General features: G+C 39.1%; 2 protein-coding genes across 5 annotated transcripts; one reads left to right on the top strand and one right to left on the bottom strand.

Moving 5' to 3' along the window:
• Positions 1 to 2,142: 2,142 nt before the first annotated feature.
• On the bottom strand, positions 2,143 to 13,733 carry nr1h3 (nuclear receptor subfamily 1, group H, member 3). Of its 4 annotated transcripts, XM_085349918.1 has the most exons (12): positions 13,588 to 13,733; positions 12,748 to 12,847; positions 11,055 to 11,271; positions 8,991 to 9,073; positions 7,865 to 8,107; positions 7,083 to 7,349; positions 6,716 to 6,921; positions 6,405 to 6,584; positions 5,430 to 5,529; positions 4,887 to 5,000; positions 4,563 to 4,657; positions 2,143 to 4,211 (listed from the first exon to the last, which is right to left on the bottom strand). In XM_085349918.1, the coding sequence occupies exons 4-12, from the start codon at positions 9,031 to 9,033 to the stop codon at positions 4,065 to 4,067; spliced, it is 1,395 nt and encodes a 464-aa protein (XP_085206044.1). In that variant the 5' UTR covers positions 9,034 to 9,073; positions 11,055 to 11,271; positions 12,748 to 12,847; positions 13,588 to 13,733; the 3' UTR covers positions 2,143 to 4,064. The 4 variants fall into 4 exon arrangements, with proteins under 4 accessions (XP_085206044.1, XP_085206040.1, XP_085206057.1 ...); XM_085349914.1 differs by lacking the exon at positions 12,748 to 12,847; XM_085349931.1 differs by lacking the exon at positions 12,748 to 12,847 and having other exon boundaries at positions 7,886 to 8,107.
• A 2,229-nt stretch (positions 13,734 to 15,962) lies between these two features.
• arl14ep (ADP-ribosylation factor-like 14 effector protein) lies at positions 15,963 to 19,704 on the top strand. The gene is made up of 5 exons (XM_085357374.1): positions 15,963 to 16,115; positions 17,586 to 17,781; positions 17,868 to 17,993; positions 18,345 to 18,385; positions 19,364 to 19,704. Exons 1-5 carry the CDS (start codon positions 16,045 to 16,047, stop codon positions 19,590 to 19,592), a joined length of 663 nt encoding a protein of 220 aa, XP_085213500.1. The 5' UTR covers positions 15,963 to 16,044; the 3' UTR covers positions 19,593 to 19,704.
• Positions 19,705 to 21,147: the final 1,443 nt, after the last annotated feature.

The following is a 21,147-nucleotide window of genomic DNA, read 5'->3' as shown; positions in this document are numbered from 1 at the left end:
CCCCATCATCATCAGCAGCACTAGAAGCCTGCAGGGAGTTCCGCATACTGAGAGGCCGACCTAACGGAAGCGACAAAACAAAACGGACAAAACCCACCTAATGCTCCCAACTGGGGATCGTCACCATTGGTTCACTCTAAAAATCTATTTGTACCATTTTCCTGCGTTTTATCGCGCAGCAGGAACGCCGGGAGCCATTTGGGTCCCCGTATTTATTTTTTGATAAGCCTACCACCCTTACATTATTTATAATTAACTAAAGTTAAAAGGACCAAAAAGCTAACAAAAAGTGACTAAAAATAATCCAAATAAATTTTAACTGTATGAATTTTAGTAGGCTACTTGGTTTAACGCAATGATAAAGAAATTTAGTTTTTTTAAGTGAAATATGTGCCACATATCCCCAAAAGTTTCTTCAATCAGCCAACCTGATGACAGAGTACTTCATGCTGACTCTAGAGCAGTAGTGTTGAATAATCTGTCAGTAACCCGGGGCAATTAAAATGTCTCCAGATCATTCAAAAAGTGGAATTTGCATTTCAAAGCTCTCGCTTTGAACACTCAGCATGTGTTGCTGAGAATGAAAATGAAACGGTACATGTTGAACATCTCTATCAAAGATAGCATTAACCAAATTAATGGCTGGGTACATTCCGAGAGAAAAAAGCTATGAGGTCAGCAACATAAAAAGGCTTGAAGATCTGCTGAAGACAAACCAGAACTGCACTGAACGAGTCTCATCAACCTCTCAATCCATTACAATTTATTCCTTGTAAAACAGCAAATGTGTGGATGAGCTAAGAACCTGAGATATCGGCAGCATTACCACAATATACATATACACAAAAATAACTATTGCTCTTTGATTACAGTACGCACACTAGAAAATAATAATAAAGGTAATCATATTCCCTCTGTGAACCGAAATGGTATACAACCAAGGGATATTAATAGTAATATTACAGAAGCTATTTTTAGGTCCTGCAAGCATCAAACCAAAACCCAAAATACAAAAATTCACATTTTGTTAAAAAGGGACCTAAAGGAAAGTTTTGCATAAGCATTTCACCGGTTTGGTTACACGCTCCTGCATCCGTTCTTGTCTTAACCTGCTCATTATTTTTTTAATAAATAAAACACTATATCAGAGATTGATTATATGGATATCAACAAAATCCAAATCTATAACCAAATTTTAAGGATTGACATAGTACATGGTCAAAAATGCCAGGACACCACCATCTTTTCTGTGCCTACAGAATGAAAAAAAAATTGTCATAGCTAAAGTTTGTTTCCTGATGTTAGCTGCTGTTCCATTCTTCTTCTGGCAGGAACAAACCCTTATGGATGGTCTTTTGTTAGACGTTTCCCACAAGCAACTACTAAGTAAGAAAATCCGGTCACTAGGTTTTCCACAGCTATTCTAACATCTTAAGAGCACCCCACTGTAAGGAATGTGGCTGGACAAGCATTTGCATTTATTCAGCCAACCATTAAGTAACGTTTACTGTTTTTATCATTTTACACATTTTCTTAATGTTAGGCTGTGTGAGACATTTTAAAATCAGTTTTCATCCAGCTTGGTCAAAGATGCATGAACCAGGCTAAAGGATTGTATCATTAGATCATTTAATCCGCATGGTGAAACATAAAAGTCAAGTTGTCATAGAGGACACGTCATAGACGATGTCAAAGGCAAATACAAACTAGGGAGTTAATTCACCAATTAATTATTGTCATCACTAATTTTTTTTTAAACCACTAGAGTTGTCATTAATTTAGTATATCAATATATCATTTTCACACAAGACATCCTTACATGTCACAGGCAGGAAAGCAAAAAAAATTAAATTAAAAATAAAGTGGAAAATAATATTGTCAGTTTCGGGGTTCCCGATGCTGTGCATGGTGGTTCACAGGAACACTTTAATAAACAAAGCCAATTTTATTAAAAGCATGAGCTGAACATGGGAGAGATAATCAGTTTAAGCTAATATTATACAATACAGACATGTTGGTCAATATGGCGATAAAGTTTATAAAAAAAAAAAAAAAAAAAAGGGGTCAGTTTGGTTACACAATCCAAGCTTAACAACCAAAAATTCAAATAATTAAACATCAAGTCCACCAGCAAGTGCTTTTGGACAAAAATCTAATGTGCAATAAAGTGAATTTTGAAGAGTCTACTTGTGCCTGTGTGACATTTGTGTAGCAGGTGTAGATAATGTCCCATTTAACCAGCACGTTAGCCGTCTGATGGAATTTATTAGCTAAAAGGTCCCCAAAAACATGATTCTGGACGACCTCCCGGCTGAAATAATAGAAGTTGTTTGTTAGGGCAGAGCAAACTGCATTTTACATCTACAGTTATTGAGAAATCCAACCTTGACATCTTGTAATGGCTACAGAGGTAATTAAATTACTGTAAAACAGACTGCAAAGCCATTAAACTGTCCCAATTTTCAGCCGTCTTCACTCAACATAGGAAGAGAAAACAGACTTCACAATTATTGGCAGTCCTTTATCATCCATTATGCAGCATTTCAGTGTTACACCGCACAGGACAAGGCATGGAAAACACAGCAATAAGAAAAACATATATATATCTCTAGTAAAGTAGTTCTTTCCTGTTGATTCCTGCTCCCTGTTAATAAAGATTTTGGTACATGTTTTTAGTGAGGTTTCCCAAAATCTGACCGGTTAAAGCTGTTGATGTTGAGTACCCATTCAAGGAAGATACTCACACTATTACAGACCTTTAGATCAAGTTAGCTTTCTAACTAGAAATTCAGCTTGACATTTATTGTCCTCCGTATTAGTTACATAGTAGATTATCAAAAATAAAATGTCACAAAACGTCTCCTTTTCTGCTCAAACATTTGACACACTTTTAAATGCTAGAGCGAAATCACAAAAGTACATTTCACTTACACAGTTACAAAGATGGTGTTAATCAAGCCAATACTTTTCATTTATTTGTGAATGCAACTTTGACAGAAAAGGGGCTTTCTCACTGGGGAAAACAAAAAAAGGCTCAGAGACATGGTAGATTGACTTTGCCAAACTGAAATTTCATCTTTCCTTACATCTTAAAGACAATACCGCCTGTATTTCAGGGTACCATTGCACTGAGTGATAAAACAAAACAAAACACACCATTTCCTGTGAAGGGCCCAGCCTACTAGTCACCTGCAGAGTTGTACTTTCTTGTGCGTTAGCATGTGATTGTACAATCTTGAGGATAAGCTTTGCATTTTTTATTTTTAATGTAAACAAATATACAATTTACACTAACTGTAATGGGCTTCTACAAACGACCAAAAAGGTCCCTTATTCATCTGGAAAAACTAAAGTAAATCTATTAAACTAATAGATATTAAAGAAGCCTCCAGTTCTCAGAGGTCTACTTCACATTACCTGAGCAACTACACCAGCCTTTAACTTTTGTACTTACTCCAAAGGGAACAAAAATCTATTTGCTGCCATATTAAAATGCATATTACGTATCAACCAAATGGCCTATATTTTAACCTAATGTCAATAAAGTGAAAAGCTGTCGTGGGTCTGATTATGCCCATCTTTTCCCCGTTCTATTGCACAAATGCAAATATCACCATTTTAACTGAATGTGTGACTGTAATCCTGACGTTTGAAACAGCCACAGCCAAGACCTGCTCAGTTCCTGTTGATTATTATTGTTAGAGGAAAAGGATAAAAACCGCACTAGAGATTGACAAAACGTTCAACAAATATTAAATCAGAGATAACTGGCTAAAGAGCCGAATGCTGGTATTTAACCACAATCACGTCAGTATCTACATGGAAGAAAAGAAAAAAAAAAAAAAAAAAGCAAGGTTCAAAGAAAAGTAGGCGTTCATGTTCCTCTTAGGAACACAAAGCCATATAGCAGTCTGAGAGCAAAGGGCAGCGTTGCTCTCCCTTCCCCATGAAAAAGAAAACAACCAGTCCTTGACAAGATCGTCAGAAAGGAGTCAGTGATCTTGCTGGATGCAATGTCTGTCTCAGGCTTAACAAAGCCACAGAGTGTGACATCAGGTTTGCAGTCACTCATTGACGTCCCAGATTTCAGATAGTAGTGGGGGAAGCTTCTTGTCCTGGAGGCGAAGGGCAAAAACCTGCTCCGAGTGGACGCTGCTTAGTGTACGAAGGCTCACCAGCTTCATCAGCATGCGGGGGAACATCAAGTGATCCTAAGGAAGTTCATTTAAAAATAAATGAATAGTTTCCAAAGCGCCTTTCAAACACAATCACTTCACAATATGTGCGTGAAAACACACAAATACCTATTATCAACTCAGCTGATAATGTATAATTGTTGCTGTTTTTAGATAACAATATGTGGTCTACATTTGATTCCTTTCACCACTCAGCTTTATCTAGCACACAACTGCTCTTCTAACAGTTCAAACCCCCTACAAGTCTCAACAATACAATATGACCTTAGTCATGACCTAATGTGCTTGTTGTGATGATGACAGCCTGATTATACTGATGTTCAGTCTGTAACAAAAGAAAAAGCTACAGATATATCTGGTGCTTACATTTGGTCTCTTAATCATGATATAAGAGCGCAGTGCATCCACATAGGGCTGTTGCAGCCGCTCCACCAGATCATGATCTTGCACATTTGGCCGATCTGAAAGCAAATATACACACACACACACACACACATTAATCTCTCCTGTTTGTTTATGGAGAAAAAAAAGAAGATCTATTTTGGTAAAATGCAAAGAAAGCCTTCTGAGGGGAAAAATGCTCAATCTGCAAATGCAACCAGTTCATTTCTCCCAAAGAACTAAAAAGGGAAGGATTAGTTCTCAAAGCATTTTCACTATGAGAAGGGTGTGTAGCTTATAAATTCTGACCCGCAGAAAAGATGTTGATAGCAATGAGCAGAGCATATTCGGCCTCGTCCAGGTGCAGGTCATTCATTCCTTTTGAAAACTCAAAGATGGGGTTGATGAACTCAAACTGAAGCCCTGAGGAGGTAAGAGTGGAGAGAGGAGGGAGGAAATGAAATGTCATGTTACAAATAGAAACGCACTGCAGCTGCACGCTGTGGATTTGAGCATTTTCACAGTAAGGGAACATATGAAAACATATTTTCTATACATCTCTGTAATCTTTGACTTTCTGCTAGAAGGCACACGATACAACCATTAAAGCATTAGATGCAATTAAAGCAGAGTTTTTAATCATTACTGATGGGACTGGTGCAATAAGGTGAATGCAGGGACTGGCGTACATGTGCTGAATTTTGTATATATTATTTCTCCTTTTTAACACTATAAGTACTGCACTTAAATTTTTGTCATCATAAAAACATTTTCATTCTGACAGATGAAATGCACACACTGTGGTTAAGTAATAAAAACAATTATTTGGTAGGTAGAAATGAACAAATGAACCTGCTTTGGCGAAATCCTCCTTATTGTAACTGAAGTCCTTCAGAAATGTAATGCTGTCAATGGCAGGATTGTATCGCCGAGACGTCTCAAGCAGCATAATCTGAGAAAGACAAAAAAACCCATATTTTTTTGTCTTTCAACTACAGCAGCCTTTAACTTTTGTACTTACTCAAAAGGGAACACAAACTATTTGTTACAATGAAAATGTAATAGTCAGTTTGTACACTACAGATTCACAGTTATTAATCAAAAGCAGAAGCAAATTTGCTCAGAATATGTATCTTATGAGTCATTATTTGCTCTTCTTTTTAAACTAAATTTCCTTTGTTAAGTATTTTGGGTTTTCTCATCATAAGCAATGTTAAAGTATACTGTAGTCATCCTTGGATACTATTAATTGTTTTCACTACAGAGCTTTCCTTTCAGAAATATACTGATCATATTACTATTTCCGAGCACTGGGCTCTGTTGAGGGTTTGTTACTGCCACAGAAAAACAAATACTAGATCAGAAGGCTTATAAGACCGTCGGCTGCAACAATTTCTAATAACACTGAAAACAGCTGAACCGAAAGATCAGCAGAATTTTTTTTCTGACGTGTTTGATTCTCACTGGAGTAACTTGGAGTTTGCTTGCTTGATACTTAACAGTTAAGATTTGAGACTTGCACTTGTGTTTACTCCCACCTCTGAATCACAGAGTACTTGCCAAAATGAAATGAAAATGCTAAAGTATTTTTAGTATGTTTAGAGTTTGGTTGTGGATTATTCACAGAGGCAAGACAACAAGGTAGCTATTCTTAGAGGGGCCGAGTTAAAAATCAAGCAATGGACAGCCAATCCAAAGAAAATGGGCTCATAATGAGGCATCTTAAATCTTTTCATAAAAGGGCCAGTAAAAGATAGAAACCATTCCCCCCCCTCTAGTTAGTGTAATGGGTACAATTTAACAAAAGTCACATTTCTAGCAACAGACCTCAATAGTAGATGTCTTCAGTAGAGCAATCTGGTCTTCTCTTGTGAGCTCAAGGAAACCGGGAAGCTGCTTAGCAAAATCCACAATCTCTTGGACTGACATGATTGCCAGCTCAGTGAAGTGAGCGAACCGCTGCTGCCGCACTTCTCGATTCTGCAAATCCTGACTCTGTGGCCAAGGCTGGAATACATTAACAGTAAATATACAGTAGTGAGATAAATCTGACTCTGAGACAAACCCGCCTCAGCATTTGAGACACTGTCTCTATAGCTGCTGCCATTTCAGCTCCAACTCCCCTCTGAAGCACTTACCGTCACTTTTGGTCGGTCAAGGAAAGACCTCTTGTTGCATTGCTTCTGCATAGCCACCAGCTTCTGAATCATCTCCTGCTGCTGTGGATCCAGTGTGGCTGCTTCCTGAGGAGGGGTGGGTGTGACCACCGTGGACGTGCGGGCCGTTTCCTCCTCCTGCTGCTTCTTCAGCTTTTTCAGTCTAATTTGCTCCTCAGAAAGCACACCTACAGGTCAAAAGAGGATGCACATCCTAAAGCTCAAGCTAATTAAAGAGTTTCTTTTCATTGTCACGACTTGCACTCTGGCTAGAAACCCACATGCCAACATTGCATGTGGGTTTGCAAGTTTTCTTCATCTCTGATTCATTTGGCGTACAGACACTCACACTGCTCCAGCATCCCCGCCTCCCGACACTTGCGCAGGCGGCACTGCTGGCACTTGCGGCGCATGTACATGTCCATTTCGCAACGACCATTGTTTTTGCAGGAGTACTGGGCACTTTTAATGACGCTGCGCCGAAAGAAGCCCTTGCAGCCCTCACAGCTCAACACGTTGTAGTGGAAACCAGAGGCCTTGTCGCCACAGACACTGCACACCTCGTTGCCCAGCATCTTTGGAGCAGGCCCCTTCTTTCTTTTCACTGGCTGACCATCTACACACAAATGAAAGAGATATGACACCAATGTGAACTCAAGAAAATGATCTGGGTTTAGTTAAGATAGTTTCTCAGAAGCAGTCTGTTATATATGCTCCTTTCAAGAAACAATGGTTACTTCTAGGTCTTGTATCTAAACCAAAATAGAACAGAATAAACACACTCAACGTTACTGACTCATCATAAAGGTCAAACTATAGAATAAGCATGTCTAACATCAAGAGATCAGAAGGAAATAATACTGGTTATACTGGTCTGTGGAAGTTGTCACTCCACTTGCAGTACAAACAGCCATAACTGAGATGGGCAAGTTTAGTCATGCCTTTTTCTAATTTTTGTATTTAACAACTAGGTCCTGTTTTCCACTCAACTATTTACAATAGTGACAAATACAAAGACACTGTTTTCCTACCCTCCAATTCTTAATAACCAACTCACAGAAGAGCATTGTTTTCATTTAAAAACAATGTATTTAATGCAGGTTTGCTGAAACAAACTTTTAAAACATGCACCTGTGCTTGCAGATGTGTCACCTGCAGCTGGATCCAGCTTAATGTCATTTGGTTCTACTGGCAGAGGGCTGCTCATCTCAGCCAGCGAGGGGCCATTATGAGGGGGGACGGGGAAATCGTCTGGGTGGGAGAGGTCAGTCAGTGACAGCAGGCCATCATGCTTCATTGTGGTACTTCCACTGCTTTCCTCAACCATGCAGTCCAGCTGCAGCTCAGAGGCCCCATCAAACACCTTACTCTCATCTGAGAGAGACGAGACAAACACAGCGAAAACAATAATCATCGTCCAAGGCCGTTCCACTCGTCTTTATCTTTATTTTGACAGTTGTCTGACATAAACAGCCATGTTCACAAAAACATATACAACATGATGCAGCAATCACAGATTCAACGGTAAATTATGAGCTGGTGAGAAAGGGCCAATGTATTCTGTGCTGGGTTTAAAAGGGCATGTTGGACCATTTGCTACGGGAGAGGATAAAGGAAGCTAACAGCACTTCCTAAGCCAAAAGCTTTTCACTTGAACTGCAAACTCTGGGTGTGTCTGAGATGTCACAACTAAAAAGTTCTGAAATCAATGTGTCTCTGCCCCTTTCTCGCTGTCACTCGAGTTATTTTTGATCTAACACTAGCTTGGACGTTTTTATTGCAATTAAAATAACTTAATTACACATCACCTGTCTTTTGGCAGCTCATCTCCATATGTGACACACATGTGTATGAGGTGAGAGCAGGGAAAGGAGAGACTATTACAACTGTAAATGGTTGAGGTATGCAGCAAAAACTTCCATAGTAAGCTTAAATAAGACTACCGGTAGTTAAAATAAAAGATAAGCCACATAAATAGATAAATTACTTATTATTTCACTAAATTATTTTAGTATTATTTGTTGAGAAATGCACAAACTGCATTTATTATAAAGTAGGATATTTCTTTTAGGGCTCTCTCCCCACTAAAATAAAAAGATAATACAATATAAAAAACATATTTTATACCCACTCTTGGAATGTAGAGCAAGTACTTCATATACTTCATGGCATAATCTAACAATGACACGTATTGGAAGAATTGGCTCCTGCTCAGGTAAACCTCTCACTTTGGACTGACAGAGATCGTTCCTCTTACCATGACCAACATCTGGGATATCAGTCACAGACAGCGTGGACATCTTCTGCACAGCAGCTTGTCATTACGAAATCAACACGTACCTGCGAAATGAAAACAACAGGACATTATGCTAAAAGTTACTATCACTACAAAATCCTCTGAAGCAAAGTTTTTCCTTGGATCCTACCCGTAAATATGGGTAAGATCCCCCTTGGACTGACAAAGACAGCTTAAGGGTCTCAATGCAGGTTAAAAGCAAAAAAAAGACAGTTTAGTCTGTTCTGATGACAGACTTTAATTTCAGGAAATGTATTGTCTTCTTTAAATATACAGTCTGCACAACCCATGTAGTCAGCTGTTGTGGCTACAAAGCATTTCTAAAAAGAGAGTTTCACAGACAACATGTTAGCCACCACCTGAGACATACTCAAGTGTGGGTGACTCTGGTAGAGCTATGCCACAGAGTTACAAAACAGTCAAGTGTGAGAAACACACTTAGTTCTCTTGAAACCTCTTGGTTGGGTGTGTAATTAAGAAAATAAGGATGTGGTTTGAAGATATCGATGACAAGTGGATTATTATGCTGTTACGCAGCATAACACAGTTCTTAGAAAGAATTAAAATAGATCAAGGCTTGTAGTTCTGGCCACTCGGAGCCTGGCTATAAAGATGTGCATACAGCAAAGCCAACTGGATGTAAAAGCAGAAATGAAAGCATGTCATGTGCCACATATGGATACATTTCAGGAAACTGAATCAGCAGGAGGCTATTTGGCTGTTCTTAACCAGCCTACAAGAAACAAGCAAGTTTGGAAATGAGGGCCGAGTTATTTTTGTGACAAATAAAAACGATAATGTTCAAACTTTCTGACATCTTTGTCACACGGCATGATAGAGAACTGTATTCTGTCTGCACATCTAATGCAGTTCATTATTCAAACCTACAATTAAAAAAATTATTATAATCCTTTTTTGGAAATGTTTTTAAAGCAACTACGGTCACTCTTGGTTCACTTCAGAGGCTGTAGCTGATGACAATTTGAACTTTACTGCCTTACATTTAGGGATGCTTCTGATATTTAGTCTACCCCCCCCAACACAAATGTAGTGCATAAACTAACCAATTAGTAAACAATGAATTACTCGACAACTTAAACTACTTTATTTGATGTAATATGCTCAGTGACTGGAATAAAGACTGTAAAGGTCTACTATAGCCAGAAAGTGATGAGCATAAAAGACATAGGCATCAAATTTATGGAAACTCATGGTATGCCAATTGGTGCAGGTCCTTTCTGTGGCATTGCAACCTCAAAAACTGGTTACTCTGCAAAGCACCTGCTTCATAAATGGTGATAAGGACTCGGCAACCACTCCTGCAAGATTTCATAACATAAAAAAACCCCACATACAGGTAGGTGTTCTAGTTGGTATAACTATGTAGTAACATCCGTACTTATCAGTGTAACAGTAGTACTTTTCCATACAAGTATCATAAAGCCTTTCTGTGCATTTTAAAGTTCCCCATGTTTCCAACAAGATAAAGAAAGACAGAGAAAAGAGAATGAAACTGTGAATATATGTGACTGAAATTACATAACTCTGCTGGGGTTATGCCAGTTCAAAAATTAAAGGGAAAGCCGGTAATAAAATGAAACAAAGAACACAGCTACTATGGCAGTAATGTTCCTAGTCTCACTGATAAGCTTTTACATACCCAATGAAACCAGTAAAATCTTATTGCTCCTAACAGTTAAGCTAAACGATAATGAACACAAAACTTCTGTTGGCATAAAGAGGCTTTGGTAACATTTCCATGATAGCATTTGTGATTGTTACACCATGTTGGCTAATGGCACTAAACTGAGGCTATGTATGAATAATATCAAGTTTGCCTTTCAAAGCATGCTGGCAATTTCTAACATTTACTTTTTGGAACTTAACAGTTTCCTCACTGAAAATGCAGCTTTGGTTTGATGATAAAGAAAAACAAGGTCAACGACACTTTGACTCAAAGCTCTTATCAGCTAGAATTGAACTGCGAGACCGACTGTGACAGGCACAGCGGTGGAATGACCTTACCTCAGAATCTGGTGTCTTATTTATCGCCTATCCATCTTTCCCATTAGAGTCCACAACCTCAGCCTGCTGATATCTCTGCGGTGATGCTAAGGACTAGCTCGCCTGATGATCCTTAAAAGGATGCCAAAACCCCTGTGACTTGTTGGGCAGAAGTTTAATGACTTGATATCTCGAAGAGGGCAAGTACGAAAGAAGACAAGTCCCTTTCTACAATGCCCTATGGGAGACAGGAGGGAAAACACACAGAGAGACGGGGAGGAGGGAGGGAGGTGAAAGAGGGAACACCATAGGTTACTATTGGTCATTTGCACAGCTCTTAAATCCACACAGGGTTGTGGTGTTCGATTCTTTTTCTCCAAGTATTAGAGCCACCCATTTTCAATCTTTACAAGGTTCTTACTCCATTTTTCTCCAGTTCTGTCAAAACATAGCATCTACTTGTCCTCTCTGTCACCACTCTAAACCTTCCTCACAAAAATGCCACACAGCTTATTAGAAAAAAATATTTTCTAACATATAACAGTGAATTATCACTCATCCATATATTTTCTTCCACTTATCCAATTCAGGATCATTTCATTAAGGACAAAAAAGCCTAACCTGGGGGTTTGAGGTTTGAAACGAATGATATTCAGAATATGTTGATTATGATGTGTTATTCTGGTCATACAAGTCTAAGCTTAGTTGATTTACTAGTTAAAATGTACGATGATCGAGGGCATCGTGGTCTCCTGCATGAATTAACAGTCTTTTGCTGTAACAATTCCTATCTGCATGTGACCTTAAGTCATCCCCGCTCTCGTCTCGCAGATAAAGTCCAATGTCCCCTGCAACTTATCAGTCAGTCACCTTTGACCATGTTTTCACAGACTGTTGGAAATTAAATGAGAGCACCAACAAACAAACACAAAAGAAACAAAGAATTGATGCAAATCTAAAATCGCCCATCAATAATAACTTAAATGCAGTTCTTATAATGATTTGTACCTGGTTTGGTCATCATAATCTTTTATAGTTGATGATCAATCTAGAGTCAGTATTATAAAATACAGAGAAAAAAAAAGAGAAAGGACCTGTTCTCCATTTACACTCCAGCAAGTCAAACATCAGTCTGCTCTTTAATAAACAATTTGAGGCCAAATAAAATCGATGGGCGTCAAAATTAGGCTTTTATAAAAAACTTGTGAGATTATTTAGCAACTAGTATTTTTGCATGTGCCAGTCAGATAACTAAATAGTAGAAATTTAGAAAACAAATTGTTCATTTGGTCATATTTAAGTTTAAAACCCCTAATAAAAATGTCCGTGTTCATTATGGGCTTTCTGAGTCTTCAGTGATTGTGAACTGGTAAGTAATATGCAAACAAAGCTGCTGAGAAAGATTCAAATTACTGTGCGTGTCAGCAGCCAGAGTGGCGGGGAAGACTGAATGTGAGAAAACACGGCGTGAGAAGGTGCGAATCCAGTGTCCGAAGACAGCATGACTACAACTGGGAAACATCGCTTTCTCAGAGTAACAACGGATGCAACTCTCTACGGTGAAGCAGAAATGGATTACTGCACTCAGCAACATCTTGGTGTGAAAGGAAAGAGTCAGTGCTTTCAGGGATCACAGATTCCACAACCAATCAATGTTCCCAGACAAACACACGCACACAATGTGGTGGAAGGAGAATAGAAGAAGTGTATTCACTTGCAGATCCACCCAGATGTTTTCACTTCTTTAGCCTCCATACTTCTCTTCTGAGTAATCTTTGGTGGAGCCGTGTTGGGAATTAAGTCAGGTCACCGAACTAAAAGATATGATAAAGATGTGATAAAGATATGATAAAGATATGATCCACCCCGCTGAGATAGCAGGTGCAACAGATGTCACCTCTGCACACAGCACTTGTCAGGAAAAACAAGTGAAACCACCTCTACGGGTGGGGCAGGTGCATCAAAGGGTTTTCACACTGAAAACAAGCACATATGAGGGAGTAAACAGCCTGCCTGGCTTGTCAAGCTAAAGTAGCTTTAGTAGTAGTACCATTAGTTTTTTGTTTTTTCGCCCTTTGCAACCATAGTAGGAGCACTTGAAAGCGCAAGTGAAAACTCTTAACACGTATGACAAGTATTGTTTTGACAGTACCAGTATACTGTGATGTGGCCGTTTTGACCGCAGATTTGCTGCTAACATTAGCTTAGTTAGTTAGTTAGTTAACTAAGCTTAATGCCACTTAAGTAGTAACAAACAAACGCACACAGCTAGCCTCAAGTTTGGCTTGTAAACATCAGCCAGCTTACATCGACATACGTTAAACGGTAAACATGCCATCAACACTGCTATTCAAGCAAAACAACCAGGTGTTTAGGTGAGATTAGCTTCTTGGTCGAGCCGCACAAGGCCAGTATCGTTAACGTTAGCCGAGAAGCCCCGCACACCAAACGAACTTCCTATAAACAAGTTTAACTTAGCTAGCTTGGCTAAGTTAACGTCTCTGGGTCAATAAAAACGTTCAGAAATGACACAGAGCTGCGTTTTTAGACTCACCGAGGACTTAAGGACTTTGGGGCTGCTTGTTAGTTGGGCTACTGCGTCCGTGTGCGATTCCTGGCAAGGGCTTTAACAACATACGCTAACATGTTAGCTCGCTAGCCAGCGTCGTTCTATCATGTGATCCAGCGGCCCCGGGGAGCTCCGGCTGCGGCTGTCGCAGCAGGAAGCAGGTTTCATCAGGCAGAGGGGGCCGGGGCCGGGGGCTTCTCTATTCCGGATTTGGTCTTGCAGGAGCGGAAAGCCGCAGCACATTTATCGGCCACAGGGCCCACTTGTTTAGAATTATAGCCTTTTAGAACACAGACTTTTTAAAATATATATACATTTAATTGAGGCCCTATTTATTTATTTACATACAGAAAAAAAAGTCGTTTAAATTATACTTAAATAATATTCAGTCTCCCCTTTTTCCTTTTTCATTTTTTTTTGTGCTTTAGGAATTTATTCATGATTTCATAATCAACTAAAATGAAATGAAATTGTTGAATTTGGACCCTCTATATGACACCGATAAATTATTGTAATAATGTAAGATGCGCCTTGGTTGATGATGCTGCAAACTGTGAGAAATTTACAGGGAACCTAATAACAGAAGGACTGCAGCAAGTGTGAACGGGGAGGTTTATAACATGGTAATAAGCTCTGATATGACGTATGGTTTGGAGATGGTAGTGCTCACAAAAAGACAGGAGGCCGAGCTGAAGGTGTTCAGATTTTCACTGGGAGTGACCAGAATGGATGAGATTAGAAATGAGAGGGACAGCTCAGGTTGAGCAGTTTGGAGAGAAAGTTAGAGAGGCAAGGCTGAGATGGTTTTGATATATCAGAGGAGGTATGGTGGAAATGTTGGACAAAGGATGCTGAATATGAAGCTACCGGGCAGAATTGAAAGAAGAAACCACAATGAAGATTCATGGATTTAGTGAAAGAGGACATCAGAAAGTTGGTGTGACAGAGGAGGATAGATAGAGGGTGAGATGGAGGCAGATGACCTCTAAAGGGAGCAGCTGAAGGGTAGAGAAGAAGATGAATTTGTAGAGGGAACCTGGTGTTTGTATTGGTTGCTGCTGTAATTTATAGTCCATCTTTATACCGTATGTACCTGCTTATACATGTGTAAGACTCTGAGAAAATATGGGGTCTATTCCTGTACATTTTACAGAAATTGAATGGATCACAGACTTTATACATACTTCTATTTTCCCTTTCTTATTACACTTTCTTTTCCATAATCCAACACAAAGTCTCATGACCCTCCATTTTTCCCATAATAAATCTGTAATAGGACACAAGGCTGAACACGAGCGTGAAAGCCATGCCCGATGTTTTCTATACCAGTTTTCTATACTCATTTTATTTGTGATTGCCTATGGGCCCCACCTGCTGGGACTGTGAAGGTCATATCACACCAGTAAAATAACCCACAAGTCCCCTAGCTGAAGTGATCAAGTATTCAGCATCCATCTCAGTACACCAGGCTTTATTTCTGGTCCACTGAACTTTTAAATGAGCACCCATCTTTGGGGGATTTTTGCTTTGTAACCCTACTTAAATAGCCCTGTATTCTAGTTTCCCTTTATTGTCGCCCTTCTGTATGCACAGTGTATACAGCGTATGTAGACAGTGTTCAGAGTTACAACATGCCCAATAAAGTCACTGCGCCTGCTCAGCTCAATTCCACTGTTATACTTTGACTTATAAGTAACACTTATTTGTTCAATTTGGTAATCAAAAACACCCATATCACTCGTAAGTCATTGCAGGGCAAAGTCATTTCAATTTTTTGGTTAACATGGTAACCAACATGGCTGAGGAGGACACATAGTGGATGGGTCAGACTTTTGGAATAAGAGGTCATTCATCAGCTTGTTCTGCTAGTCTGTAAGCACGGCTGTTATTAAAAATTGCAAAACAAATGGAAATGTGTTGTTAAGGATATTCTGCACTCGCTGTCAACAGTTCTAGTGTGTGTGGTGAATTCATTGATTCACTTCTGCACCTACAGAAAATGTTTTTGATGTTTGTCCCGTTAGTCTCCTGCGTTGTGTCTGCAATCTAAGACAGATAATTTTGCACTTTTCAAGCTGTGACTATATTTTTCTGAGTGATATATGCATGTGTGTTTTCTATTTTTATTGTATTTTATTTTATTTAGAATATCAACGTAACTTGAGCCGAATGACTGCCTGTCAAAGTTTGTTTCCCATTTCATTCATATTGTGCATAAATCAATAATGTTCATGACTGTTTTCCAGTGTTTTACATGTATGTGAATATCACGAACCTCCGCCAGAGGGCAGACTCTTCCAATGGGAAACAGGAAGCTTAAGCAGAAATACAGTAGTTTGGCCGAAGAAGACGGCGAAAGGAAGTTTGTAAACTGCTGTTGTTTTGTTTTTTCATTCGTATTGTCATATAGTTTAGACAAAAAGAAGAAAAAAGAGAGTCACTATGCCCGTTATATGTGCGGCAACAGGATGCAACAATAAGTTTGTCAAAGGGTCGGAAATAAGATTTTACAGGTAAGCTTTCTGTGCAGCGGAGGAGCTAAAGTTTCTCTTTAGCTTGCAACGGTATTGTTGCACAGCGTTGGTGTGTGTTTTCAGTCGCTTTAAGATGGCCTCAAGATTGAATGCAACATTAAAAGGTTTGGACATTAGCTTCAAGAAAAGCTGCCGTGATTTAGCTTAGCATTAGCTCCACAGAGCTAGCTAACGTTAAACGTGAGGGTGCTGACATTATACACCGCACCACGACGCCACACAGGTACAACGTAATGGCTTTTTCTGGGCAAGTTACTTCACCGCTTTCCTGATTTTTCAAGCTTCGTTTTCTTGAAGGAAGAGTATCTACTTAAAGCTAGTTGCTTATGGTTACGGCTTATGTACATGTACACGGTGTTGATATGTTAATGCAGCCCACCAATAAACCTATTTAACAAATTCCGGTTGCACATAAGGCTTTCAGAAGTGAATAGAAGGTAAGTTGACAATAATTTGGTAGCTTGATAAAATGTTACTGTAATAAATGTAGTCACTCGTTGATGCCTCGGTCAGTATCTGCTTTTAAGCAAAGATATAGTTTACAGATTTGTAAAACATAATCTGGAATTTCCTTGCATGTAAAACAAGTCCATGTAGACCGGAGTTTTGAGGTTTTGGCCGTTCACCAAAGGAAAGTTATCTTATCATTTAATTTATTCAGTTGGCAAAAGATGAGAGGAAACTGTAGGAGGTTCTGTTAAGTAGGACTGGTACATGCTTAAGTGTAATTCATGGTCCTGCAAATGCGTCCCTCTGCGTGCACGTTTCTTGCAGTCCTCCTAGATTGTAACTGCACGTAGCTGGAAATGAACGATTGGTTGACAGGCGGGCTGGAAAGATTAGCAAAAGTACCCCCACAAAACTTGAAAGATCCAAAATATACAGCATGAAAAGCTCAGCCAGTGACTGCAGTGGAGACTTAGGGCTCATTGTTTCTAACATTCGTTTTCAGTTCAGCTCTTTGTATGTTAGAACTTCCACTCCTCTCCGTGGCTGACAGACCAACAACGGCACAAACAAGAGTTTGTTTGTGCTGTTGGGTGGCTGTAACTCAGGTGGTAGAGCAGGTTACCTACTGATCGGAAGGTTGGTGGTTCGATTCCTGGCTTCCCATAGTCTGCATGCCAAATATCCTTGGGCAAGATACTAACCCCAAATTGCTCTCCGATGCATCCATCGGAGTATGAATGTGTGTGAATGTTAGTTAAAAAAAGCACTTAGACAAATGTGCTTGTCTGGCATCCCCAGACTACCAAATTACCTTTGCTGAACCATAATTTCTTTACATCTTTGGTTAATCACCAAATATTCATTTTAAGCCAGGATGTGTTGGATTAACATTCACACTTTGAGAGCAACTCAGGGTTCAGTATCTTGCTTAGGAATACTAGGGCATGCAGACTGGAGCATCCAGGGTTTGGAGCATCTCTTCTCTTTCTTGTGTGTCAGGTTTCCTCTTAGCAAGCCTCAACTCGCCAGCAAATGGGTGCACAGCCTTGGGATGAAGAACTTCATCCCAACTGCCAACACTTGCCTCTGTTCGGAGCACTTTAGGCCAGACTGCTTCAGAGACTACAATGGCAAACAGTTTCTCCGAGAGGATGCGGTGCCCACCATATTCACCCAAGGACAGGATTCCTCAAAGGTGCGGTCTCACAACAGGATCATGCTTATTCTAAACAGGTGACTCTGCTTTCTTTGTTTGAGGTGATAACGCTGTAAATTCCACAGATTGAACTGCGTAAAAGAGGAGTAATCCTGAAGGAGACAAATGTCGCAAATCAGATGACGACACAAGCGGACAGAGACAGAGCAAAAGAAGCTGCTCTTCGCAGAGACAAAAGAGGAGGAATGAGGGTGAGTGTCTCTTTTACTATTGTGTATACTGTGGGAGGGTAATGTGTGCTCACTTTTTTACCCCTCAAGAATTATTTTTAAAAGTCTAAAATGCAAAAATAATAATAAAGTGTCATGACTGTTGCATAAATGCAACAAAGCCATGATGTTTTGATATAACATCAGAGGTATTAGAATATTAACCAGAAGCCATTGACTGGATCATTTGAAATAAAGCAGTTTCTTTGTTGTCATTAAACCACGAATCTCTTTCCCCAGTTGTCTCTATGTGTAATATAAAGTGTATTATTTATTTTAGGCCTAATTTATCTCTGCATGAGCTATATTTCTTTGTTATTGTTATTGTTGCAGGGTGGACGAGGTGGCCGTGGAGCGAAACAGCTGTCAGACAGGTGAGAGATGCTTGCTGTACATCCACAAAAATGCATTCTAAAGCATGAAACCTTTATTGTGCTTACACCTACCACTACCACACACGTTTTGGAAATGCTTGCTGATCCAGTTTGGTGTTGCTGCTAATGCTCTTGTGTGTTTGCATGTTTGCAAGGCGAAACATCACAGCTAGGCTCACATCCTGTTTTCTTTGTTTGTTTTTTGTCATGGTTCTTCTTCCCATTGTTGTGGCTTCTCTTGGTGAATAATATTATTAAAATTGGGCTAAAAGTCAAGCCTGGACAGGGATCAGTTTTAGTTTTAAAATAAAAATGTTCCCTGTGTGGATGCAGGCATACAGTATCTCCACTGACTTTGTTGGTAGAAGCATTTGTTTGTGCTTAACACTAAGTTCTTTTTGTCATGAATCCTTTTTTTACTGTCTTGCACTTAGTTTGCTAATTAGATGTGAACATAAATTATGCCTGCGTGGATAACATTCTCCTTTTCTGGCTTAAGTGATTGTGCCCTTATGCAGACTGTTGGAGAAGAAACACATTAACAAAAAAAACCCCAACAAAAACTTAAGACCATCTGCTGGTGACATTCCTCAGATTTCCGTTCTCATTTGCCAGAGTGTGTATTGATGAGCCACTACAGTGACCATCAGAACGATGAAAAAATATTGCCATAAACAGTTTATTTTGCGACAGCACAAAACAAACGATAGCGTAAAATGAAACGATAGACGTTTTTATATCGTCATCTGATATATATCGTTATATCGAACAGCCCTATTTTTAAGTATTATTAACATTGTCAGACATAAGCATTAAATTGGGTTCATAAAGAGGTGGTTTACATTCAGTTATGACCTTCTTACGTGACAGTTTCAGAATGAAATTTAAAAAAAATGATCAAAACTATCAGAAGAGAAAAGCTTTAAAGAAAACCAGATGCAACTGTTCTATAAGACATTGTCTGTTTGAATCACGCAGGCAGAATGTTGGAGCCAAAAACAAAGTGTACGACAATAAAGGGCGACTGCTCTCCAATGGCAAGGACTTGTGTGACTGTTTGGATGTGGACTGCATGGGCTGCTTCTACCCGTGCCCTGAATGTGGATCTCGCAGGTGTGGCATTGAGTGCCGCTGTGACAGGAAGTGGCTTTACGAGCAGATGGAAGTGGAAGGTGGCGAAATCATCCGGAACAAGTTCGCCATTTAGTTTTCAGATATGCTTTTCTTTCTCTCTGATTTCATATCCAAATCAGGCTGATGGACCATTCAAGACTATGATGCACTCTTTAAGAAATAATCCACAATATTTATCAAGTTTTACAAACCTAACAGGAGAAGAAAACTCTTTTTTTTTTCTCTCTTCTTTAAATAAAGATTTTTTTTCTCAATATTTAATGTCTGTGCTGTTGATATAGTGTAGCATGTTATTTTTAAAAAGGACTTTTCTGTAGTATTATCAGCAGTTTGGTTTGTAAATGGGGAAAACATATGGAGTGTAATGTATACATTGTATAGTTTGTATAGATGATTGGAGCATGAAGTCAGTAACATATTCATCAGGGAATGGGATGGTGACATAGTATCATCCAAACACCAACAGGGTTTTAAAGTTAATCATAAAGTTAAGGTGACCAATTTATTATATATTAAAACACTGCCTAAATAATAATAATAATAATAAAAAAAAAAAAGGGAACACCCAGTCATCGCCCAGGGCGTCTTGTCTTAATACCTGTCGGGCACACAACATTTCATTTAAACATTTCACTGTCACCAAAGCAGGGGAAATGAAAACTGGTTTATGATTCTTAAGTGGACGAATCGATGTCCCTGAATTTTAATTGACTTTGAGTTATACTGTTCCCTATAATTGTTCCCTTAATTCTTTTTTTTAATTTAGTGGTGTGGATTTATTTTATTTGTGCGGGATGAGTACAGAAAAACATTAAAAATGTCAGCCTCTGGAAGTGTGCAGTGTAGAGGATTACATAGTGACCTAACAAATAAATGGTTGCTGGTTCAATTCCAGAACACAACTCTCCTTTTGGGTTGTGTCAGGGAGGGCTACTGGTATTAAAAACTGCTGAACTACCCTTATCACAAGAGGTCTGCTGAATGTAGCTCTGTGGGTGTATATATACGATCACATTGCAGCAACTTAATGCATTATTAAAGACTGCAAAAATGACCTGCTGAGGTTCAGCGCAGTGCTTATGCAATACAATACTACAAATTTGGGTATAAATCCAATATCAAGTGAATACACAGCCAGTATTGCTGATACAGATACTGATATTTTTAACCTATAAAAGCAACGTATGTAGGGGAGAGCAGCGGGTCGTGATTAATGAGATGAATCATTACGTCCCACAATATTTAGTTAAAATAAAAGAATACACATTTCAGCTTTTCGTGTATTTTGAAACTGTTTTTTGGAGACCTGGAATGTAAATGTGCCTGTCTCTAAGTCACTGTCTGTTGTTTAAATGTGCTATAGGTAGGCTACAAATAAAATAGATGTGACAGTCAACACAAAAAGGTTCAGCCATTTTTCATAGCATATGTCTGAGGTATATTTAAATAAAACATTTCCAACACAATTCAGTGGGCTTCATACTCGACAGTATCACTTCTATCATCCTTTCATCGTTTTGATACCAGACTGCTTTATGTTTGACAAGCTGTTAAGACATTTATCGACAGAAACATGAAAATAGATGAAAAGCATTAATAACAAAGTAAATAAAGCCAGTGACCTGTTT

Source organism: Diplotaxodon limnothrissa, linkage group LG1 (assembly GCF_057381915.1).
Source record: "Diplotaxodon limnothrissa isolate DT_005_m linkage group LG1, D_limnothrissa_male_GT1.1, whole genome shotgun sequence".
Classification (NCBI taxonomy): Eukaryota; Metazoa; Chordata; class Actinopteri; order Cichliformes; family Cichlidae; genus Diplotaxodon; species Diplotaxodon limnothrissa.
This window is presented reverse-complemented; position numbering and strand designations above follow the sequence as displayed.

Bases quoted from the DNA above. Each gene is read 5' to 3' on its own strand.
- arl14ep (XM_085357374.1), top strand. From the start codon at position 16,045: ATGCCCGTTATATGTGCGGCAACAGGATGCAACAATAAGTTTGTCAAA. The intron at 16,116-17,585 runs GTAAGCTTTCTG...CTTGTGTGTCAG, and splicing joins TCGGAAATAAGATTTTACAG to GTTTCCTCTTAGCAAGCCTC. The intron at 18,386-19,363 runs GTGAGAGATGCT...TGAATCACGCAG, and splicing joins GCGAAACAGCTGTCAGACAG to GCAGAATGTTGGAGCCAAAA.
- nr1h3 (XM_085349918.1), bottom strand. From the start codon at position 9,033: ATGTCCACGCTGTCTGTGACTGATATCCCAGATGTTGGTCATG. The intron at 8,108-8,990 runs GTAAGAGGAACG...CGTCTCTCTCAG, and splicing joins TATCCCAGATGTTGGTCATG to ATGAGAGTAAGGTGTTTGAT. The intron at 4,658-4,886 runs GTCAGAATTTAT...ATTTGCTTTCAG, and splicing joins TATCAACATCTTTTCTGCGG to ATCGGCCAAATGTGCAAGAT.